Source organism: Apus apus, chromosome Z (genome assembly GCF_020740795.1).
Source record: "Apus apus isolate bApuApu2 chromosome Z, bApuApu2.pri.cur, whole genome shotgun sequence".
Lineage (NCBI taxonomy): Eukaryota > Metazoa > Chordata > Aves > Apodiformes > Apodidae > Apus > Apus apus.
This window is the reverse complement of record NC_067312.1, coordinates 23377281-23400289: the sequence shown is the minus strand read 5'-3', so window position 1 is coordinate 23400289 and position 23009 is coordinate 23377281. Positions and strand designations below refer to the sequence as shown.

The window sequence follows — 23009 nt, the reverse complement described above, 5'->3', positions numbered from 1 at the left end:
GAAGATAACCCAGATGAGACACAGTTCAGAACATCTAGACCCAGCTGGTAACTTAACTAACCCAAGCCCATTTCTGCAGCAGAATTAGGAGAATCTGCACTGCCCATTATTGGTTTTATTTCTTCTGACAGTTTTCTCACTCTGGGATCTTTCATTTAGATAAGTAGATGACTTATGAGTATAGAGGTGCAGGGAACTGGTCCACCTTTAAGAAGAGAGCAGAAGTGGTGGGCTGGTCAGCCTTCCCCTAGAGATAGCAACAGAACAGATGTTTAGCTCCTCATCAAGACCAGAACCAGACTGAGAAAGGAGTAAGCAAAGTAGCCCTGAAACTCCACTGATGGCTTTTTAGTTTTACGGTGCTATGACATACTGATTTTGCTACAGAGAGGGCACTAAATATTGAATATCCCTGTAATACATAAAACAATACTGCATAGACTGCATATACTATTCACTGACACATAATATACATGATACTCTTGAGATACTATTCAATGTTGCTTTAAAAACTCTTTAAAATATTACAACAATCCCAGTAGAGTACTAAATGTGTTTGAAAAGCAGGAAGGCATCAAAATATTTTAAAAAGAGAACTGGTACACAAGTATTTCATGCTTTTGGTAAGTCTACCACCTCTCTCTCCTCAACCTGCCATGCAGCCATCCACTTTTTATTATAAAAGTTGTTTCTAGGTCTTCACATAGCTGCAAAATTCCTGAATAAGAAAGTGAAGATGATTTTTGTAAGTCCCAGCATATTCGCCTTTTTAAACACACAGATACATTTGCAGCAGAAAAATGCACAGAGTCTACTTGGAGACTCAGTTGATGCTACATAAAAGTAAAAAAAATCTATATGAGAGATGGATAGTAATTAATTAGCATTTAACTCAACACTTACAGCTACCCTAAGTCAGACACATGAAGAACAGATATACACTGATGAACAGTTTTGCATTGGTGTGAAACAGGCCACTTAGTTTTCCTATTTTAAACTTTCTGCCATTCAACAGACAGTTATTTTTTCTTTTTGAAAAATATCAGTATATAAATACTTAAGGCTAAGGAATGGCCGGCTCTACTGCTCCTCTATGCTGCTTGCTTTGTGCCAGCTTTTCAGCAAACATGAGAAGAAACATTTCACACACATTCTCCAGTGACAATGCATAAGCTAAAACTGAAGGTAGTTTCACAGACCGAAGTATAGAATAAATAACACAACTGGTATGTGTCAAAATGGCACATGATGTAGTACTGAAGAAAGTTACAAACTTAAACAGACTTCCACTACTCCTTGTGACAGAGGCGTCTACTTAACTGCAAAGGATACCACGGCTCCAAAACTGATCAAGATGTAAGAGCTCGTCAGTCTTTTGTCCACTGATGGCACAACCCTGTAACTTTTTCCTTAGTACTACTTCCAAACCTGTTTTTCCTACTGACAATATTGAAAATGCTTCGAAAATAAAAAGGCCATTCCTGTATTAAAAAACGTCAGCTAGCCTGTCCAAAATTACATTAGTTATGCAAACCTGTCTCTTTAAGAACACCAAACAAAGTAGGCTATCCTGAGCTGGCCATATAAAGTATATCTACTCCGGATAAAAGGTCAAATGCTTAAGAGCAACCCGAAAGTGTCTCTGAGAGGAAAAAGAAAAACAAAAAAAAAAAAAGGGAAAAAAAAAAAAGGAGGGGGGAGGGGGAGGCAGAAGGGCAGGAGAAAACAAAACAAAACAACGTCTTGTAGAAGGAGGCAGCGTAATTCGCAGCGGTTAGTTCAAAGAAAACATCAAGCCAGAAGCCCCTCACCAGCCGGGCAAGGGGAGCCCGGCCAGCTCCGGCAGCTCGAGGCCGCGTCCCGCCGCCCTGCCCGGCTCCCCGTCCCTCCCCCCGGGCCCCGGGCAGGCCCGCACCTGGCGGCCCCGGCCCGCGCCCGGCCCTACCTCTGCGTCCGGCGGAGGCGGGTACCGCTCCTCAGGTGCGGCAGCGTGAAGTTGGACAGGACCGTCCAGAAACTTGGGTCCGACATCGCCGCTTCCCTGCGTTCGAGCCTCTAAAAACTCAGTGCCATTATAAGAGGAGGAGGAAAAGGAACGGAAGGAAGGAAAGAAAAGCGCCCCCGACGGCTCAGGGAGGTAGGAAGGGCGGAGAGCCAGACAGCGAGCCGCCCGGCCTGCGCGGGGGCGGGAGCGCGGCAGGAGGAACAGCAGCTCGGGCCGGCACCAACTTTGCCGTGCGGCTGCTCCGCGGGGCCCCGCCCCGCCCGCCAAACACCGCGCGCGCGCGCGCGGGGGGCGCGCCCCCGCCGCCTCACTGCGCGCTCCCCTCTCTGCGCCCCCCCTCACTGCGCGCCCCCGCCGCCTCACTGCGCGCCTCACTCACTGCGCGCCCCCCCTCACTGCGCGCCCCCCTCTCTGCGCCCCCCCTCACTGCGCGCCCCCGCCGCCTCACTGCGCGCCTCACTCACTGCGCGCCCCCCCTCACTGCGCCCCCCCTCACTGCACACCCCCGCTGCCTCACTGCGAGCCCCCCTTTCTGCGCCCCCCCTCACTGCGCCCCCCCTCACTGCGCGCCCCCCTCACTGCGCCCCCGCTGCCTCACTGCGCGCCCCCTCACTGCGCGCCCCCGCCAGCGGCGCCTGGCGGAGCAGCGGCCAGGCCGCCCCGGGAGCTGCCGCCGGGCCGGCGCTGCCACCTCCCTCCACCGGCGGCGCCAGGTGCGAGCGCCGCAGGGCCCGGCCCGCCCCAGCCGGGGCTCACTCGGTGGGTGCGCCGGGCCGAGAAAGAGGTGCAGAGCCCAGGAGGGTGCGGCAGCCGCTCGCTGCTACGTGCCCACCGGCTACGCCGAGCGGGGCACTCAGTCTGCCGGAAACGGCACCTAACGACCACTGACGTTCCATCTGAACGCACAAGATACATATGCCATTACTGGGACTTCGTGGCTGTCCCCGGAGAACTGTCAGCACAGGTACTTAGTCTCTGGCACTGCAGAGGTTAGGCGTCTGCCACAGAAAGCTGGGATACCTGCCTCCATTACCAGTTACCTCTTTTGAGAAAGCTGCCCCAAAACAGGCTGGCAAAAGGAGGGGACGGGAAAGGCTTTGAATTCCTTTTCCACTCCAAACAGTGACCTAAGCTCTCAGGTACTAAGGAGCACTTCCTCCTCCAAACTTTCTTCCTTCACTCCTCTCTTCACCGTTTCCCAGCAGCCTCTCAGCTCAGCTGGTTGGCTTTCTTGACTTTCGTGGGCTTTTTTCCACCATTCCCCCTTCACTTCTCATTTTAGCCCCATGTGTGCTCGCTGCTCTCCTCAGCCTTTTCACTCCTAATTGCAGCATCACCCTCGAGCCCTTTCGTCTTCCCTTTGCAACTCTGTCTAGACTAGCATTTTCCCTCACATCCCTGCAGTACACAAATAGAAGTGTTTCTAAATTTACTACTATACTGCACTGTCATTCAGTAATGCCAGCCTCAAGCTGTCAGAAGCAATGGTGGTCAGGTACAGAAAATCAGTTACTGTGGCTTAAAAAAATATGGTTGGGTTTTTTTTAACATACTTTTTCCGTTTTCATTTCCATTTGCCTTTTTGTTTCTTAAAGCATGACATTTAAGGGACTTGGTCATATTTATACTGATGGGAAGAACACTGCAAGTTTTGTGCTGAGACTGTTTACTTATTTTCCTGAAAGCAAACTCCTGCAGTCTCCACATTGCAGTAGCTGTATCTTAGAAAAAATACTAAATACAGTGATAGCTGGCAGCCCTGCACTCGTGAGAGAAATTATCTGCCACTGTAGTTAAATCACCCAAGGTCATCCGCAACAGCAGGAGAAAAATCGTCGAAAACAAAGAAAAAGCTGATGTAAATACAGACGAGTCTTACACTTGAGTGAAAGAAAACTGGTGGCACAGGCTGCAGAGCACAACTGGAAGGGCCCACATGACACTCGGGATGGGGCAGCTCTCAGGATACCAGCTCAGTACGTAACACACCATCGCAAAGTATCACAAAGAAGGCACTGCTGTCGTCTAACAAACTAAAACATGCTTATTTTTGGGGGTGCAGAGAACAGTTTCCTGTGATGGTTTCAAAAATCACAAGCGAAAACTTCATCTTACTTGTGAAATGGGTTTAGAATGGCATCTAGTAGTAAGGTGTTCCCACAGCAGTTACAACTGAAAGCCTCAGGACTCCTCTCCAGCAGACACCAGTTGCTGACACACCACTGTAAATGGGTCAGTTTAACACTGTTCTAACACAAAAGAATAATTTCACACTTCTGTAAAGATAACTTAATTTTAGAAGAGACCAGTTACTTCTGAGTAGGAAAAACAGCCCCATCTACTTCTCAGGTCAGATTTTCTTGTATGAGTAAGCCTGTAGCATGGCATGGGGTTTTTGTGACCAAAATACAGAACCTGGGATTTGGCCTTACTACCTCATACAACTGGCCTCAGACCATCGATGCAGCCTGTCCAGGTCCTTCGGCAGAGCCTTCCTGCTCTCAGGCAGATCAACATTCCCACCTCATTTGATGGCTTCTGCAAACTTACTGAGGGTGCACTCAATCCCTTAATCAACATCATTGATAAAGATATTGAACAAAACTGGCCCCAAAAGTGAGCCCTGACGGACACCACTGGTGACTGGCTGCCAACTAGATTTGACTCCATTTACCACAACTCCCTGGGCCTGGCCATCCATCCAATTTTTTACCCAGTCAAGAGTACACTTGTCTCTGCCGTGGTCCACTTCTATGCAGTGAAGAGTATATATTGTCTATGCCATAGTAGGATAACAGCATGTTTGAGACCACCTAAAGAACCTCCAAGTGCACAAATCCATGGGACCTTACAAGATCCATCCATGGCTCCTAAGGGTAGTGGCAGATGAAGCTGGAAAGCTGCTTTCCATCGTATTTAAAAGTCACGGCAGACTGGTGCAGTTCACACTGACTGGAAAAGGGGAAACTCCCATTTTCAGGAAAGGAAAACAGGAAGACCCAGGGAACTACAGACCAGTCAGTCTCACCTCTGTGCCCAGCAAGATCATGGAGCAGATCCTCCTGAAGGCTCTACTAAGGCACATGGAAAATGTGAAGATGGTTGGTGGCAACCAACATGGCTTCACCAAAGGCAAATAATGCCTAATTTGGTGGCCTTTTATGATGGGGTTACAGTGTCAGTTGACAAGGGAAGAGCAACTGACATCATATACCTGGATTTGTGCAAATCATCTTACACTGCCCGACATGATATCCTGGTCTCAAAACTGGAAGGATGCAGATTTGATGGATGGACCCCTCATTGCATAAGGAACTGGCTGGATGGTTGCACTCACAGAGTTGTGATCAATAGGTCAATGCCCAGATGGACATCTGTGACAAGTGGTGTTCCTCAAGGGTCAGTACTAGGACAGGTGCTATTTAACATCTTTGTTGGAGACATGGACATGGGATCGAGTGCACCCTCAGCAAGTTGGTGACAACACCAAGCTTTGTGGTGTGTTTAACAGGGTGCATCGAAGGGATGCCATCCTGAGGGGACCTTGACGGGCCTTGTGGGGCCATACCAATCTCATAAAGTTTGATAATGCCAAATGCAAGGTCCTGCACCTGGGCTGGGACAATCCCAAGCACAAATACAGGTTGGACAGAGAATGGATTGAGAACAGCATTGAGGAGAAGGACCTGGGGGTGTTGGTCAATAAAAAGTTCAACATGAGCCAGCAATTGCACCTGCAACCCAGAAAGCCAATCATATTCTGGGCTGCATCCAAAGCAGTGTGGCCAGCAGGGCAAGGGAGGCAATTCTGCCCCTCTACTCCACTCTTGTGACACACCACCTGGATTACTGCATCCAGTTCTGGAGCCCTCAACACAGGAAGGACATGGAGCTGCTGGAGTGAGTCCAGAGGAAGGCCATGAAGATGATCAGAGGGCTGGAGCACCTGTTCTATGAAGACAGGCTGAGAGGGTTAGGATGTTCAGACAGAAGAGAAGGCTCCAGCCGGACCCTATAGCAGCCTTCCAGTACCTGAAGGGGCCTACAAGAAAGCTGGGGAGCAATGTTTTACAAAGGTGTGTAGTAATAGGATGAGGGGTAATGGCTTTAAGTTGGAAGAGGGTAGATTTAACTTAGACATCAGGAAGAAATTATTTTGTGTGAGAATGGTGAGACACTGAAACAGGTTGCCTAGAGAAGTTGTGGATGCCCCCTCCCTATAAGACTTCAAGGCCAGGCTGGATGGGCTTTGAGCAACCTGGTCTACTGGGAGGTGTCCCGGCCCATGCAGGGAGGTGGAACTAGATGATCTGTAAGGTCCCTTCCAACCCAAACCATTCTGTTATCTATGCTTCTATGATAATAGCTCCCTGAGTTACATGTCCTCTGGATTCAATCACAGCTTCACCTTGGCTTTCTGTGCACTATTAGATGTACACAAAATCCCGCTAAATAGGTCAGGCAGTTTCTAACACTGTCTTGAAAGCAAGAAGATTTGAGTAATTATTTTTCTGAAGTGCTTGATGGACATATACATATTAAGGCACTACACAGACTTTGACAAAGGCATGGAAACAAAGTGAGGACTTGTGACATGTCCAGCAAAGTCCCACAAGAACCTTATATGAATCAATATGCTTCATAAACGGAAACATAGGCCTTATCCCAAAAAGTACAACATATAAATGATGATGAAAGCTTTGTAATGCCCATTAATGAACAACATAGGTTCTAAAACGCTATGTGCAGTTGGTGATCTTCCATGCCACAGAAACATCTGATTTCAAAGCAAACATCTCAAGGGAGAGTAAATTTCTGCCAGCTAATTAAGCAGGTACTGCACAGTTGCTTAAGCGGCCACTTTCTCTCCCAATTTAGTTAGCTGAATCAGCTCAGTGAGTGGAAGGACAGCCCAGGACCAGACTCAGTAAAAGGGAAGCTCATGGAGAGAATGCTGTGGCAGAGACAGAAGAACCACTTCTCTCGCAGCAGCTATCCCTTAAACTGGAGTTTAAGAGATACTCACTAAATACTGATAGTGCTGCTTACCCTCTGCAGACAGTCTTTGTTTTGTACAAAACAGCCAGGTTTTGTCTTGTTTTGTAAGCCAGCACATTTTGCTTACCTCTGCCAAGTAGAACTATACAAAAATACTGAACAATGCAGATGACACAGTGTTCCAAAATATGCAAAAGGAAAATCGTAAGGAACAGATCTATGGCATGCTGATAGATGCATACTTGACAAGCAGATATATTTCCCTGCAACAAGAAGTTCTATGTTCAGCAACTGTAGATAACTCTCCCTCAGTACTCAACTAGAAACACTGAATTCTGTAGTTGTCAAAAAAAACATGTACTCAGCAGCATCTGTTGCATAAGTCTTCAGCTATACAACCCCTCCCAAAACAACAAGCAACTCAGGCAACTTCATTACTTGGAGATGCTTTACTATGTAACTTGCATGATGAGTTTGATTTATCACAAAGTATTACATAAGGTAGCACATAACAAGTGATAATTACATTTTCTCTTGTATAGCCACTTGAAGATAAAAATGTCACTCAAGTCAGAAAAGGTGATTAATCTACCCTTGCTTTAAAGAAAATTACACATCCAAAAGCAAACTTAAACAGGCATCCTTATTAAAGACTCAGTATATGAGCAAAAAAATTTTCAAAATGAAAACTTTTACTTCCAGTAATCAACAGCAATAAAAAAATTTCCCCCATAGCATTTTAATATAACACTAATTACTGATTGTAAGTACCTCCATTAAATACTTAGGAAGTTGCACAGTGTATCTTAAAAATGAAAATGCAGTATCAATACTACATCACTATTTTGCACATAGTATTCCAAAAGTTATCTCACCTACCTTCTTCATTCTGATAATTACACTAATACGCATTGGAATTGTTCAAAACATGCATGAAAATACTAAGTCCCTGCCCGAAAGCATTACAGACTGCTCAGGTCTTATCAAGATATATATTGAATGCAGTTCACCAGCAACAGTATAGATAATGAGTAAAGACCTAATAGCATACACCTCATATGTAAAAGAGGATAAATTTGTTAACCATGATAGAGAAAAGGTTGCCTTAATGCAGCTTTTCTGTTTTCACGGGAAAGGGAGATTATGTAATCACATCTCTTAGCAACACAGAAATGCTTCTCATTCCATCAATATCTTGGAAGGATGTTAGATTAGAACTGAGTTTTGCAGATGCATTGACAGGAGTTTGTTTGGGTTTAGTTGAGCCTTTTTTTGGTAGATAATTATTATCCAAACAGGAGCAAAGGAACTGGTTAAGCTGCTCATTCAGTTATTGCTATTTTCAAAGTGTCTCGGAGTATCTGGAAGCTCTACAACAGTGAAACTAAGCTGTCATGCCATAAAACTCCTTTAAAAGGAGAAACAGTCTGCCCAAACAGATCTTATTTCAAATTAAACTTCAAGTTTGGTCAATAAACATCTCAGTTGACAATACAGTCAGACATTTGTAAAATATTAAACTTATTTCCTGCCAATGTTTTAGTAACTGCACAATACAAAAAATTATGCATGATATAGGAAACATTAAAACTCACCAATAGATTTGAAAAGGTAACTGCACATTAATTTTTTCTAGTGGATCACACAGAGCTATGTTCTTTGTTTAATACAATTCTATGCTGCTATCAGTGATGTGGGGAAAACAAAAAAAAATATAACCTTTTTAGGAAACAACACAAAAGAGGTAAAAAAAAAAAACAGGAGGAAGACCGTTCATCACTCGATCAGGAAGCCTTGTTTGAAAAAATTGCATTCTAGTCTTGCTGGACATCAAGTCCTATCAAAGCACATAAAAACCCCATGGACATAATATATGGCTAGGTTCTAGAAGGCAGGAAAAATGCAAAAAAATAAGGTACTGTCATAGATAAACAGCTAAATAGGGACTCTTAATGTGATGGTACAGCTGAAAGAATAAACATCCCCCAGATCTACAGGCAGAAAAATCTCTCATGGAAGTAAGGAGATGATACAACTGAGCATTTGTGGCATTTCCCAAAGGCTGCAGAAAAGTCAGTCAGAGTTCAAGAGGAAAAAAATAATAATGAAAAATCTGAACTATAGTGTACAGCTTGAAAACTTTATTTATTTCTTTTAGCTGAGGCTAATGGAGTTCCTTGGTTGTTCTTTACATGTATCCCCAGCAGGAAGAGATTTCTGGGTGGAGACAGGCTACAGGAATAGTAAACTCCATCCTGTCCCTCCCTCACACATAGCAGAGTTAGGCATCAAACTGAAGAAGACAGGTGAAAAAGCAGTTTCATATTCTTTCACCTTAGCTACTGCAATACAGTGGAATTCCCATCACTGTAAAATAATATATTATATGGCTTTCTACCTAAAAAACTAACCACACTTTGAACAAGAGTCAGAGGATGGATAGAAAAAATAGTAGAAAAGGTTCTACAGCCTATTTTATACAGGAAGTTAAGCTTACTAGTCTAGTCATTCCTTCAAGTGCAGTAATTAGTAATTATTTTAGTATTATTCTTCATTACAATAATTAAAATCTTACTCCCTCTAGCGGTTGATGTTGATTTTTGTTATCTTCCTCAACTGACTACGTATCATTTTCACCATGGGGTGTTGAGAGTAAAAGTAAGTTGAAGACATCACAAAAAGGAAAAAAGTGCTTTGTGACTGCACAATGTATATCTGCCAAATATAAGCTTACTTAGAACTATTTATGAATATACATGCAAACATTATTGCTATAAGCAGTTCTGAAGTTACTTGGAAAAACCAAGTTAACCTCCCTACTGCTCTGCTTTTTTTATAGCTCATTCAACATAAACACATTTCAGAAAAGCAAAGGTCACTGCCTCTCTTCCCATTTCTTAAAGATTCTCAGTAGGTGCACAGTATTCATTGGAAGTTAAATATCTTGTGTAGCCACCTGCATCAGGCTTTGCAATTTGCATCAGGCAACACTGCTTTAATCCAGCATTTTGGTAACTGCAGTGGAGTGAGTCAACCATGCTAACAACTGTGCTACCTATTTGCTCTGGTCCCAGAGACTAGCTTCTCCTGAGCTAATTCTGCAAGCATGAAGACTAATGAGAAAGTATGTGAGAGTTATTTCCCATTTTTGTCACTGAATTGACATTTATCTTAGCAAGTAGAGAATGCAAGACTACAGTTCAGAAGTGCTACTTTATGTAAAAAGCAAGTCCAGAAAGGGAGAAAACCAGAAAACATAAAGATTTCATCATTTTTCAGGTACCATGGTTCTTGAGCCTTGACTTCATTATCACAAATGCCAGAGCCAGGGGGGATGAAATACTGTATTATATAGCTAGTATTGACCTATCCTGCTTGTTTTTTCTTTAAGTGCCTTTTTTTGGCCAGCACTTAGCAGCATCCTAAGAGGATAATTTTTGTGGCTGCAGTACCACTGTATAAATATGAATCTAGATGTTCTGCCCAACAGATAAATAAGGAGCCGTAATGAAGTTGTCCATGGTTTTGGGCATTCATGTGAAACAATCATACGCTTTAAGAGACTCAATTCATTGCACTGGCTCAGACTGCTCTACATACTTAGACCTTCTTCTCACACATCCAGCCATATTTTACCATGTATCTTTTAAAAATCAACAGCCATAGCCTATATAGCAAATGGCATTATCTTTAAGGGTCAAGGTGAAATTCTGAAATTATTTCTAAAGAAAATGTGGATAGAATAATTATTTTATAACAGTATTAGCTATTTTTATTCATTCTGCATCCCAGCTGCAGTCAAATAAGCCATATTTTTGAGAAAAATTAATTCAATTGTAGAATTCTTATTTTTTTAAACAGAAGTTTCTGGATTTTTAAAATGTAAACTTAAAATCTTGTTATCAGAAGTTTAAAACCAAACACTTCTGATAGACTGTGTAAACATTGCATATAGCATAGAATCTTTCTGTACCTTTTTAAGTAGAAAATATTAATATCAGACCTTTTTTACTACAGGAAACATTGTTTAAATAGTATTTGAAATACATCTGTAAAAAAGACTGTTCAGCATTTTTAAGTTATGTGTGGTTTTGCTTTGGTTTGGTTTAGCAACTTCTTAACTATATGGAAAAGAAATTTCATACCCCACTACCTTCAGAGGAAAGAGCAGTTTAAGTGGAAAATCTTGTCATGCCACCAGAAACAACATATTCCGAAGGAGAGGAATACTGGTCTTTATACAGGGCCATTTCCTTGTGTTCAGCTCTGCCCCTGATCACCCCACTGCTGTACTCAACAATCAGAGTAACAGACTTTAGGGATTCTTTACGCAGCAGTCAAATAATTAGGGAAAGAAATAAAGCATAATTCCTCTTCATCCAGGGATTCAACCCTGATAGGTTTGGGAAAGCTGCTGTCATGAGTTGTTGCTTTCCTCATTTTTAAAACACCTTTTGGGGCAGAGAAGGAGGTTTACTGGAGGTCAGCACAGTGAAGCACTCAAGCCTGTCAGTCAAAATCTAAATAGATCAATTCAGTATAAATGCTGTCAGAGAGACAGAAAACTTCATCAGCTGTAATACTTCCACACTGAATGTCCTAAATTAATCACCCATAAGCACAACACTGACAGCTGTAGATACATTACTGGTCTCTGTCACAGCAAGGAAATTAAATATTCCTCCCCAACATGAGTAAGCACTGTGTTTATTTCAGGTATTTTAAACAATTTATTTTTTAATCCTGATTCAAATAACAATGAATACAAATCAGGTGCTAAGAATTCAGAGCTTTGCAATATATATACCCAAGTTCTTTCAAAAATTATGCAACTTCAGGTCTGCAAAAATTTACAAGAAACCACATTTAATACTGATAGAGGATTATCCCAATGTTTTCTACCAAAGGTACAGCCTATGGTCAATCCTGCTCTTTGTCAACACCGACACTTGCACATTTCTACATATGCACAGGAGGAGAAGATTTAATCAGTCCCGTGGTAGACAGTGCATGGAGTGCATAAATGTCCTCCTGCAGTATGGAGGTGAAGGAGGAACATATCAGACTGTTCATCATGAAAGAGACTGGCTTCAGTTGATATGTATCTACACCAGCACTTCTCATGATCTTCTCCTGTCAGGCACTACAGCAATTTTTAGAGATATTTCCAGGTTTTATCAGCCTGGGAGGTCATAGAGCATTAACTGCCTTCCTACACTTGGCAGCATGTTTTCCATTATGCTTGCCAACAGAACTACACTAGTCAGACTACAGTTTCTAAAATATGACACAAACTCTTTCCAGTCTGCTGTGGCTGTACTTTGGGGTCCCACAGACACATCTTTTATAATGTTGTTGTTGTGTGAAAGTTTTAGGCCCCTTTGTGTCACTGTTGCAAACTTCCATTCCTGGCCAAGCTGCATCATATTGTCTCCTATCCAATAACTCCTTTTGGAGCAAGCCTCCTCTCAACTCATTCAAGGTACATGTTTTGGCTCTTAGCCATGCTAACTTTTTGCTAGGTAGCACTGAGGCTCTAAAGTCCCATTGGCTTTGCTCTGCTGAAGTGTTATTGTGCTTGAGTTGCTAACTGCAGACCACCTCCTCCTTTCTACCCCAAAAATCACCTTGCTGATCTGTCCTAGCAGCAGATCCTGAAGAACAGAAAAAACAACTTCTATGCTCCTGGCATAAAGAAGACACACCATGTTTTTGCTCTGTAACAGCAGTTTTCTTACCGCTAGGAAATAATTTGGCAGGCCTGGGTCATTCCCTTCTACAGTTTGCAAAGCTAACAGTCAGTCTGCTGCAGTGTCCTGTGGATGTAAGCACGTGACTGCTCTAGTACAAGCTCCAAAAGTCAGTTTGCTCATCAAAGCCAGACATCACAACATCTATTCAAGACAACACAGTATGACATTCATATGTGATATTCCTGCCACACACCCACAGGGAACAGTTACCATATATTGACAAACATACTAGTGTTTGAAAGTAGGGTTACCAACAGATGGAAATGAGGACACGTTTGAGTTGGTGTCATTCCAACACCAGGCTCCCCGGTACCTCCTGCTTCCTGCACTACACTCCAGCCCAGGACTAGCTTTCAAGACTTTCTAGGAAAACTAGTGTCCCAGCCACAGATGGAATCATTTCTGCAGAGCCACTCAGGACTACATTCCCTACACTGGCTCTGGGACCACACTGAACATTTACAACAGGCCAGAACTTGCCCCTGTTAAGTTACCACTTAAATAGTATTCAAGAATAAGCTAATTCCCCAAGGGACCACCAACCTTCATTGCAAAGCAATTCAGCCTGCATAGCAGTGAAAAGAAGCTGTGTTGTGTACAGCAGAAATAATGAAGCCCTCAAAAAAGGCCACTGCAGGGACAGCTGTGCCTTTCCAATACACACTGCCTTCTGCATTCCTCACTTGCAGCTCTGAGAGTCCCAAAGCATTTATTTACTAAAACTGTATGTCATAGGGAAGGCTGATGCATACAGATCTAGTTTCTGTTCTGCATCTATTTTTATCAAGGTGCAATAAACTGATGCAGGTATGATAAAATGATGCAGATATAAGATAATTGCAGCATCGACATGGAGCAGGACTGAGAATTTCCATCTCAAGATTTTCACTGCAGGACTGTTTCTTTGGCAACTCATAAAAGGACCAGCTGATATTGGTCACTGCGCTACACAAAGACTGCAGAATTATTGAATTTGGAATAATACATGTGGAATTACCTCAGGACATACCTCTCCTGGAAGAAGTGAGCAGCTGACATGCCTATCAGACCAAACTTTCAAAAGTAAAGGGTAGCTGGCAGGCTAATACAGCAGTTCCTCCATATATGCAGTAACTGACTTACACCATTTTGACCAATAAACAGACCTTGAATTAAAGATGTTTTAAATGCTTTCCTATTAAATCAGATTAAGCCAATTATGAAGCCACACTACAGAAGCCTGAATTTGTCATGCAGGTTGAGACAACTGAGCCTCAGGACATTTACAGTCATTACTAATAGATGTATCACCATCTGACAAGCAAAGCCTCTAGGTGAACAGGTACATTCACTGCAGTTACTAATGATTGCTGTTAGCAGGTAATTTGCGTGTACTTGAAACTCTGTGGCATGACAGCATAGAACCAAACAAGACTGTCCATTTTAAAGTATATTTTAAGACCCGTCTAGAGTTATTTTCACATATACAATGTGGATCAGTTATTCTAATTTTAACCACCTCCTTGGCTTGAAGCAATGATTTCTTAACACCATGCATGGAGTATTCAACTCACCTAGTCTCCACATGGCCCCAGTCAGAGCTCCATGCTGTCCTCCTTCCCTTCCTCCAATTTCTGATTTAGGTATGACATACTTTTTGCAAATATTACAAACTATCACTGTTGGCCTTTTAAAGTGAAAATGTGAAAAATAAATAAATAAATCTACAGAGCTCTTCTCTCCATGTATTGTTTTCATTTCACTCTTCCATCTTTCAAATAAGAGATAGGAAATGTGATTAAGAGCTTCAACGAACATTTTTTTATGGCATCACCTGTAATAGTCAAGCAAACCCAAAATTTAACTCAAATGTAAACAAATATGCCTAAAAAGTAATGACAGGCTTTGATTTCAAAAGGGGTCTATTTGTCTTTAAGAGATGCATGGCAAAAAGGTTCACAGATTAGAGAGTGAACCCTAAACATTTCAGGCTTCAAAACTAAGTCATCTGAATAGCATATCAAATTACAGTAAAAATTAACTTTATCAGGGTGTATGTCAGTGGATAATGATGCCAGAAGACTTTCATTCTGTGCTTCAGAAAGTAGTAAAGCAGTTAAAGAAATTGCTCTTCAGATCATTCCTGTGACTGCAGTTTTCAAAGACATTAGAAAGACATGTTTTCAAACCATGTTTTGAATTAAAAATAAAAACTTCACTGTTTCCAGATCCAGTGTTCCCATGTTACACTACCACTTAAAAATTACTGTAATTTGCAAACTGAAATTCATATTACCTCCTCAAAATGCTCAGGAAGCCTAACCTACTAACTTAAAAATTTAACATTCTATAGTACATAAAAAACACAACCCAAAAGGGCAAAAGATTTAATAAAACTAGTACACAACTGCTTTGGGAGGATTTTTATGAGATTTCAGGGAGAGAACACCAACAAAATGGTTTAAAAATTGTTCAGATGAGTTCCCTACCACAAATTAAATAAGTAACTTTCAGACTACCACAAGAAAAAACTGTCATAAGAACTTTTTTTGATTTCCTAATATTTCCTTACATAGAAAGGGAGGGGCAGAAAAAAACCAGCACCATAGCAAAGAGCTAGATTTCTGATAAGCTCTCTAAAATTCTGTTACCAATCCCTCTAAGTTGGAACATACTGTACGGAAAAGGGGCTGCAGTTCTTTCTTTACTTGATCTAAATAAATGTATACAAATAAGTAGCACAAGGTATAAATCAAATTGCCATATTCCACACAACTTTTCCAGAGACATATAAAAGAATGCAGTTTTCTCTAGGGAGCTTTTAGAAATTTACTTAACAAAGAACCTTTATGATAAAAGCAAATTGAGTTTTACACTTATTCTGCCCCTGAAGTTGTACAAAACACCACTGTAACAATCAATACAGGCTTACCCTCTTTGATTTCACATCAGTGTGCAACAAGTAAAACTGCACTTTCTTTAGTGCCAGTGTAAAAAAACAACACACGGGATTAAAATTAACATCCCCATATTCCTCTTGGGTGGCCAACAGTGAAGATAACCCAGGGGACCCATTTCCACAGATTACAGCCGTGCAGCGTCAGCAGTTCTCAACTGGACCCTCATTTACATGGATGCAATTCTAGTAAAATACTAGTAGGCTTACAAACGTAATTGACTACTGCTCAATAAAATACTCATGATGATTCACAAGCAGAAATAGAAACAAAATATTCTCCTCTGCTGTGACTCTAAAGTGCTCAGAAAATATACAACTCAAACTTGAAAGTATTACAAAAGCTGAAGTTGGTATAGTGTATTTAAGTACACACGGTCTGGCCAGCTGAGTAAGGGGCAGCTTTTACTTAATCACTCCTCAAAACCCAGTTTCACACTACAAAAATGCTTTCATGCTATGAAGTTCTTTCTCATTTTCCATTTTTGTAAGTGCCAATAAAAACAGTTCTCCCTTTGACCTGTCACGATTCTTAATATGGGAGAGTATGCGAAAAAGCTGAGAAAAAAGTGTTTGTAAATGCTCCTGAAAGGAGTTAAAAGAACAGCAAGGACATAACTTCAGAGCAGACAAACTACTTTTGGAGGAAAAAGCCAAAGATGATTTCACCTTGAGGAACTTGTGCTTTATGGTAGGTGTTCAGCAATGCTAATCAGGTTATTTAGAGAGATGAAACAGCAGGTTTCTAATTTTAAACAAAAATTCTTAACTTGGGAAAGAAACAGCCAAAGGATTCTTTAACTCATCCACATCAACTCTTCTCATGACCTTCCTGTTTCAGTGTAACAAATAAAAAACTTAAGCTTTCAGCATAACCTTCAGGTCAACCCACTCTGTACACATTTCAGAAAGCAGAATTGGGAATAAATTTTCAAGAAACATGTTTGCTTGAGCATCCCTAGGTATGGCAGATGTGGCACTGAGACACACGGAAAGAAGGCATCCTCTGACACACACTCCTCCTGTGTCTTTTATAAAAGCTTAGGAATCCAAGAAGTAGCAGTTCAACAGCAGCTTACACAGAATTAAAGAAACTACTCTGAGACCAGAAAGGTCCAAATTTAATTGCTAACTCTACTACAATAATTTTGCTCTACCATGAGAGGACCCTGTCATGCCTCTGCCAAGTCTCTCCCCATCACAGAGGGAATACTAATACTTCCCTTTCTACAAGGTACATCCTATGTGATGTACTCTAGGTGACCCTGCTCTGGCAGGGGGGGTTGGACTAGATGATCTTTCGAGGTCCCTTCCAACCCCTAGGATTCTATGATTCTATGATTCTATGATTCTATGATTCTAATATTCACTGCCTGTTATACCTAGACTATACGCCTACACCAGACTTAATCGTTAACCAGTACGTACAACAGCTGTCACCTTGGCTATTACTCAGGTGTGAGCAAGTAGCTTCTGGAACTTCAGTGAAGTAGTGTCAAAGCAGGTGCCCTTAGATTGGCAGAGTGCCAGCCCAAGTACACACTGCCACTGCCCCCCCGTCATGTTGAAGACTGCCCTCTGCGCTTCTCACTCCTCTCTTCAGACAGGCCTGTTCTCAATTGCAGTGCACATTCAACTCAGGGTGCAGCCACGCCATAGCAGGAGCCAACACAGAAGAGCATGGTCATGGGAAGAGTGCAAGGCTAAGACTAGTAGGAGTTTTGATGGTTGTGCCACAAGCAGCTGCCACCCTGTTGCTACCCCAGCCAACCCCGCAGCTGCCCCAAATGCCCCAGCACAGCTCTCTCACACCAGACAGAACACAGAAAAACTGACCACACCACTTTCCTCCCCCCTGAAACACAGGAATATTGCTAAGTTTAAAAATGTTACTACTGCCTTCTGCAATGCAAAAGCCAAACCGCAACCTGAATTCCCACTATGCTCACACAGGTACACAGCATCATACAAAGCTAGAAAACATTTAAAAGCTCTTTAAACACACTCACTTTCAGAGCAACAATAACAAAATCTTAATAGAAACCTTCCCACTCATTTTCTACAAGATCTGCCAATTTAATTGAGGGTTTCATGAAGTTAGAAAGCAACTATTTTAGGCCTTATGTCTTAATCTGATTCAGGGATACAGGAATGTCAGGGGGAAAAAAAAATTAAGCAGAGAAAGCAGAAAAACAGGAGGACACTGACTAGTTTTTTATTTCTGTATTCAGCCATTTGGTATATAAATTTAAACAGCTTAAACATAGTTTCAGGTAAAATTAAATAGTTTATCTTTTATTTTTATGAAACTATACAAAACCCCTGATATTAATTCTTCCTTGGGATTGTAATTGATACTTATTCATATTATATATTCAGGTTACATTTAAGGAAAATGTATCAATGTTTATTTGGCCATTTCCAGATATAGAAACCTAATACTAAATACCAGTAAGTGGCTAAGCTCCAAGCTATCTGTGACACTGACATTTGTTTTTTTCTTTCAATTCAGTGCCATACTACAAAGCCTAATCCCTGACAGTTACACTCCCAGTTGCTGCTCTTGGTAACACACGTGTAGTGAGCTGATAACATGACCCCATGTAAAATGCACTGTTTAATGTGGCACCCTCACAAGCTTTCCAACATAACTGACTACATTACCAAAAGGTGTAGTTAGTAATCTTTATTTAGCTTCCCACCAACTTGCAATTTTAGCTATAGTGAGCTGAACTGGATTTCCCTAAAGAAATAGGACTGACTATGAAAAAACCTAAAACCACTTAAAAAAATAAGTACACACTTGGACTCTTTTTAATTGCCACCTTCTTTTTCAAGGTTTCAGAATGAATCCTTTCAATCTTCTTGCCAGGCTGAGAAAGTCTGTAACACTTGGTGTGTTCACACCACCTGACACTCATACAGTCCTCATGTTCCTCAGTCAAGGCTTTCTGGAAACTTCACCACAATCCTGCTTTTTGAGAAACTTAAGATCTCTGTATCATCTGAAACCTTCTGCCTGAGAATGAAGACAAGCAGAAGTTCTAATTGGCTGTCCATATGAAGGCCTTTTTTTCAACCCTGCCTACAAACATTAAATTCCTTTGCATTTCGGTAGATGTCCACAGGTAGGAAAAGATCACAAACTAAAACCAATACACCGTGCACAACTCAAGCTGAGAGAAAACATCAGCCAGCATGTGTCCTGTGTTGGTCATGAAGAAGAAGTAGAGCACTCAAAGGCAACAACCAGGAAGTCTTTTCTACATAGGCAGAAACCATTATCATTATTACAAGTCCAAGTCTTACAGACAATTTTTTTTCCTAGCCCAGTATCAGCAGCATCAGTAAATCCAAGAGGCTGAACAAAAAATGTATTTTGTTGACAGTAATCACCTCTACTAATCAAGCTCAAATTCATGCTGTTCTACGTTTTTTTATTTCCTATTTCTACTCCCTTTATCCTTTTTATTAGAAGCTCCTACAACTTCTCACACTTGGTGTTTCCTTCTAGTCTTCTTCCAATATTTTCACCATTCTATTCCCCATTACTGTCACAAAGGACATCAAAATATCCAAAGCAAATAAAAACACCCTCCAAAATTTAGAAGCATGAGTATCTGAAATCTCTCAGAAGTTTTATTCAGCTATTTGTTATCTTCAGCTTCTCTCTTTCATGCTAATCTGCTGCTTACATTAATACTAAAATAGCACATAATTCCCTCCCCAGAAGTTGAAAATTTTCAGAAAATCGAAAGAGCAAGCAGAAAGTTGATGGGGAATGAGTGCCTAGCAGTCTGAAATTTGAAAAACGTCTCCATTCCCTATCCTCTCCAGAAAGTATCAGTAAAATAGTAATAACTTCACGCTGTACTAGTATGTTCTGCTACCACACGTAGTTCTGTTCACAGAATCACAGAGGCCCAAGGGTTGGAAGGGACCTCTGGAGTTCATTAAGTCCAAACCCCCTGCCAGAGAAGGACCATCACAGAATCTAGGGCAGGTCACACAGAAACACATCCAGACAGGTCTCCAGAGAAGGAAGCTCCACAACCACTGTGAACAGCCTATTCCAGGGCTCTGTAATCGTTACAGTAAAGAAATTCTTCCTCATGTTGAGGCGGAACTTCTTGTGCTCTAGTTTGCAGGATGGTACTGCTTATTTTGAAAAGATCTTCATCATCTAGCTGGCAAAAGGTTCCCTTTAGAATACTACTCCATGCAACAACTGCTATAATCAGAACTTCAACAAAAGCCATCACTGGAGCAACTGTGCAAGTTGAAGGTCCCAAGGGAGATGAGCCAGCATGTTAGAGAGAGAAGATACCACAGGAAAATCCCTTCCATCCACTCTGGTAAGGCTACCAGGCTACTAACACTTCTGAATATGAGCAAAAGTAGTTACATTAAATAATTCCTCTCCTCCCACATACAGAAGCACTCTGAGCTAATGGAACAGTAAATGCTAATTACTTATATTCCCTAAAAACCAACACATATGATCTTCCCTGTTAAACTAGGTCAAACTTGAATGGTAACTAATAACTAAAACATTTGTTGCTCAATACACCAGCAGTCCCCCACAGCTATAGCTACATACAGCACAAGGATTCAGAATGAATTAAACTTCTAAAATTTCTATTCTAATCAACCATTCTGACAGAGCTTTAAATAAACTCAGGAGAAAATGACCCCAGAAAAATCCTTAGGATTACTGACATTTTTCATCAAAATCTGTGGAACAGACTTATGCAATAAGTAGTATCAATAATTTTCACTTCAGTTCTTCAAAAATCAACTGAAAAGTCTGCTTCGAGCATCCTCTATCACAGGACGAAAAGCCCAAACTCTGCTTTGTTGGGAGCCTCTGCCCCCAGACAGGGCAAACAAAAGCCTTCAGGGTCCTGGTTGCCAAGACCATAGAAACCCTGAGGGCTATGTCCATAGCACAGTTTGCATGGCAGGACATCCATGTCTGGAGATGCAGTTCAACAGGTTATACAAATTAAAAATTTTGTACATCCTGATTCCACAAAACTGACATTTTGAAAAAGAGAACTTCGGCCTCACATAGGAAAGTGATTTGTTCTGGCTGTAAAAAATAAAGACCAATTAGAAAATTCTAGTTTTTAGCAAGCACTCCCTACCAACAAGATAAACTCCACAGAATATACTGCTTTTCTGACAATTCATACAACAAACAGCACAAAAGCATTTTCACTGAGAAAAAAATATATATTTAATATGATTATTTTCTAACCAAAATTTACAATATTTCTTCAGAAAGACACAGCAAGTCACAAAGCTATTGCTCCGCTTTTCAGTGCAACAGGAAGCACTGACAGAAGGACTCTTAAGAATCAGTTTGTTTTTAATTTTGAAGTATGCTGAGCAGATTAACACATCCAAGTAACCTTCTTCTCTTCCACACTACATTTAAGATCTGGTACCAAACAGGCAAGCTGGTAGTTCTCTAAGCATTTTCTGCATTAGAAAGAAAATAAAGAAGGCAAAAGAAGCTCTTCTGTATCAGAAACATCCTTCAATTACTTATCATTATAATTTTACCATAATAGCAAGTGTTACACATTATTTTTTAGTAAATTAATAGCTTTCCAAGTTCATAGCAGGTACCAAAAAAAATTCTCCTGAATGACCTTGAGAGTGGGAGAAAGAAGAGAGTGAGAAGGATGTCATAAGTGGCTGCTAGGGCTCACCTAGAAAATTACTGTATTAGAGATCAGGCTTAAACCTCTCTAATTCTGAAAAAGAAACACTCCTACCAAAGTACTATACATCACTATGCTTTCCTAAATGTATGTGCATCTTGGATAGTCAACTCACCCTTGCATCAGATATCACCGAGCACACTACTACCTCTCATGTAAACAGCCAACTGCTTAATGAAATCATCCTCATTTCTGAGCTTACCGTAAACTTTTGACATAACAGAATACAGTTTCAGGTATTATCACAGGAAGCAAACTGTAAAATTTCAGTAGCAGATATGTTCCTAAGCAAACAGTCAAAGCAATGCAGAATTATACATAATTATATTTGATCTCTGTACTAGGTCTCAAAATACAGACCACACTGTGTATTTTCCCATAAAATACTTCAGAACACTAGCTGATCAAGTGAAATATATTTCAGACTGCAGAGACATATTTAACTTTCTTCAATTTTCCTTTTGCAACATGTTTTGATTGTCAGGTTTTGGATGAAGAAGAAAACATCAACAATGGAAGTTTACTTGCTTACCTCCAAAAATGAAAAGCGAACAGAGGACTGCATGGACTGCAGGGGCTTGTTGGGGTTGAGCTCAGGCTCCTTGGGGTGAGACTGCAAGTTAAAATAATGTCATCTCTAGTGAACAGAAGGTTTAGCAAGAGTTGCATGTTTCAGTGTAGGAGTTATGAAAGGAGTTTTGGATAGAACCAGAACATTAACACCTTTCTGAATGAAGTGACTGACAGTTGGCCACACAGTTTTGGACTTCAGATGAAATTGATTTAAATAAAAACAAACATGAAATCTGGTGCTGGTGTATGTAATTTACTATGCTAAACTGCCTCTGGGAACAATACTTGTGTAAAAAGTCCACAAAGAAGGGGAAAAAAATAATCACTAACCCTAACCCTAACATTCTGTATGAAACAGCATATGTAACTGGGACATCTTTGTCTGTTAAAAAATCATAGAGGGTTGGTTTTTTTCAGTTTCTATATGCAAATCAGATGTTCTGAAAACAAAAGGAGCATTTAAGAGCCTAAAATTTGGGCATTTACTAAAAATTAGAAGTGCCCCAGACTGGTAGCATCAATTTCCATGGATTTCACTATGAAATGTTGCCTTACGAATATCAAATCCTTTATCTAGGTAACCAAATATGGATATAAACAACCCATCCAAAAAAATCAGACCTGAGCATTTGGCTTCAAAAGTACCTTCAAGAAGTTTCCTCCAGAGCATCTCCATTTAAAAAAATCTCTCAATAAAACAGCAGCCCACTGAAAGATTTCACAGATGCTCTTTTAAAATACACTCTTTCTCTGCAGATTGAGCAAAGGGAGAAGCTTCCCAGATCAATTTCATGAAGATTTGCTCTGCTACAGACCAGACCCTTGCAGCCAGCTAATGCTAGCACTCCTGTCCCCAGTGGAGATTCACATGGCCAACATGCTGAGCACAGCTAACTCCAACTCTAAACCCTTGTTTTCAACTGCATGACACTTTGCCAGATTTTAAAACATTCCCATCAAACCTATTCAAGGTCGATCCCCAATTCTGTTTTTTTTTCTGAACAGTTCAGCAGGAA

General features: G+C 41.1%; 1 protein-coding gene across 2 annotated transcripts in view; it reads right to left on the bottom strand.

Annotated features, from left to right (window-relative positions):
• Positions 1 to 2038, bottom strand: part of MAST4 (microtubule associated serine/threonine kinase family member 4) — a 113160-nt gene extending 111122 nt beyond the window's left edge. For both annotated transcript variants that reach the window (XM_051642903.1, XM_051642904.1), the window contains exon 1: positions 1946 to 2038. In XM_051642903.1, coding sequence (XP_051498863.1) covers positions 1946 to 2031 — 86 coding nt within the window. In that variant the 5' untranslated portion in view covers positions 2032 to 2038. The remainder of the gene's footprint in view (positions 1 to 1945) is intronic.
• Positions 2039 to 23009: the final 20971 nt, after the last annotated feature.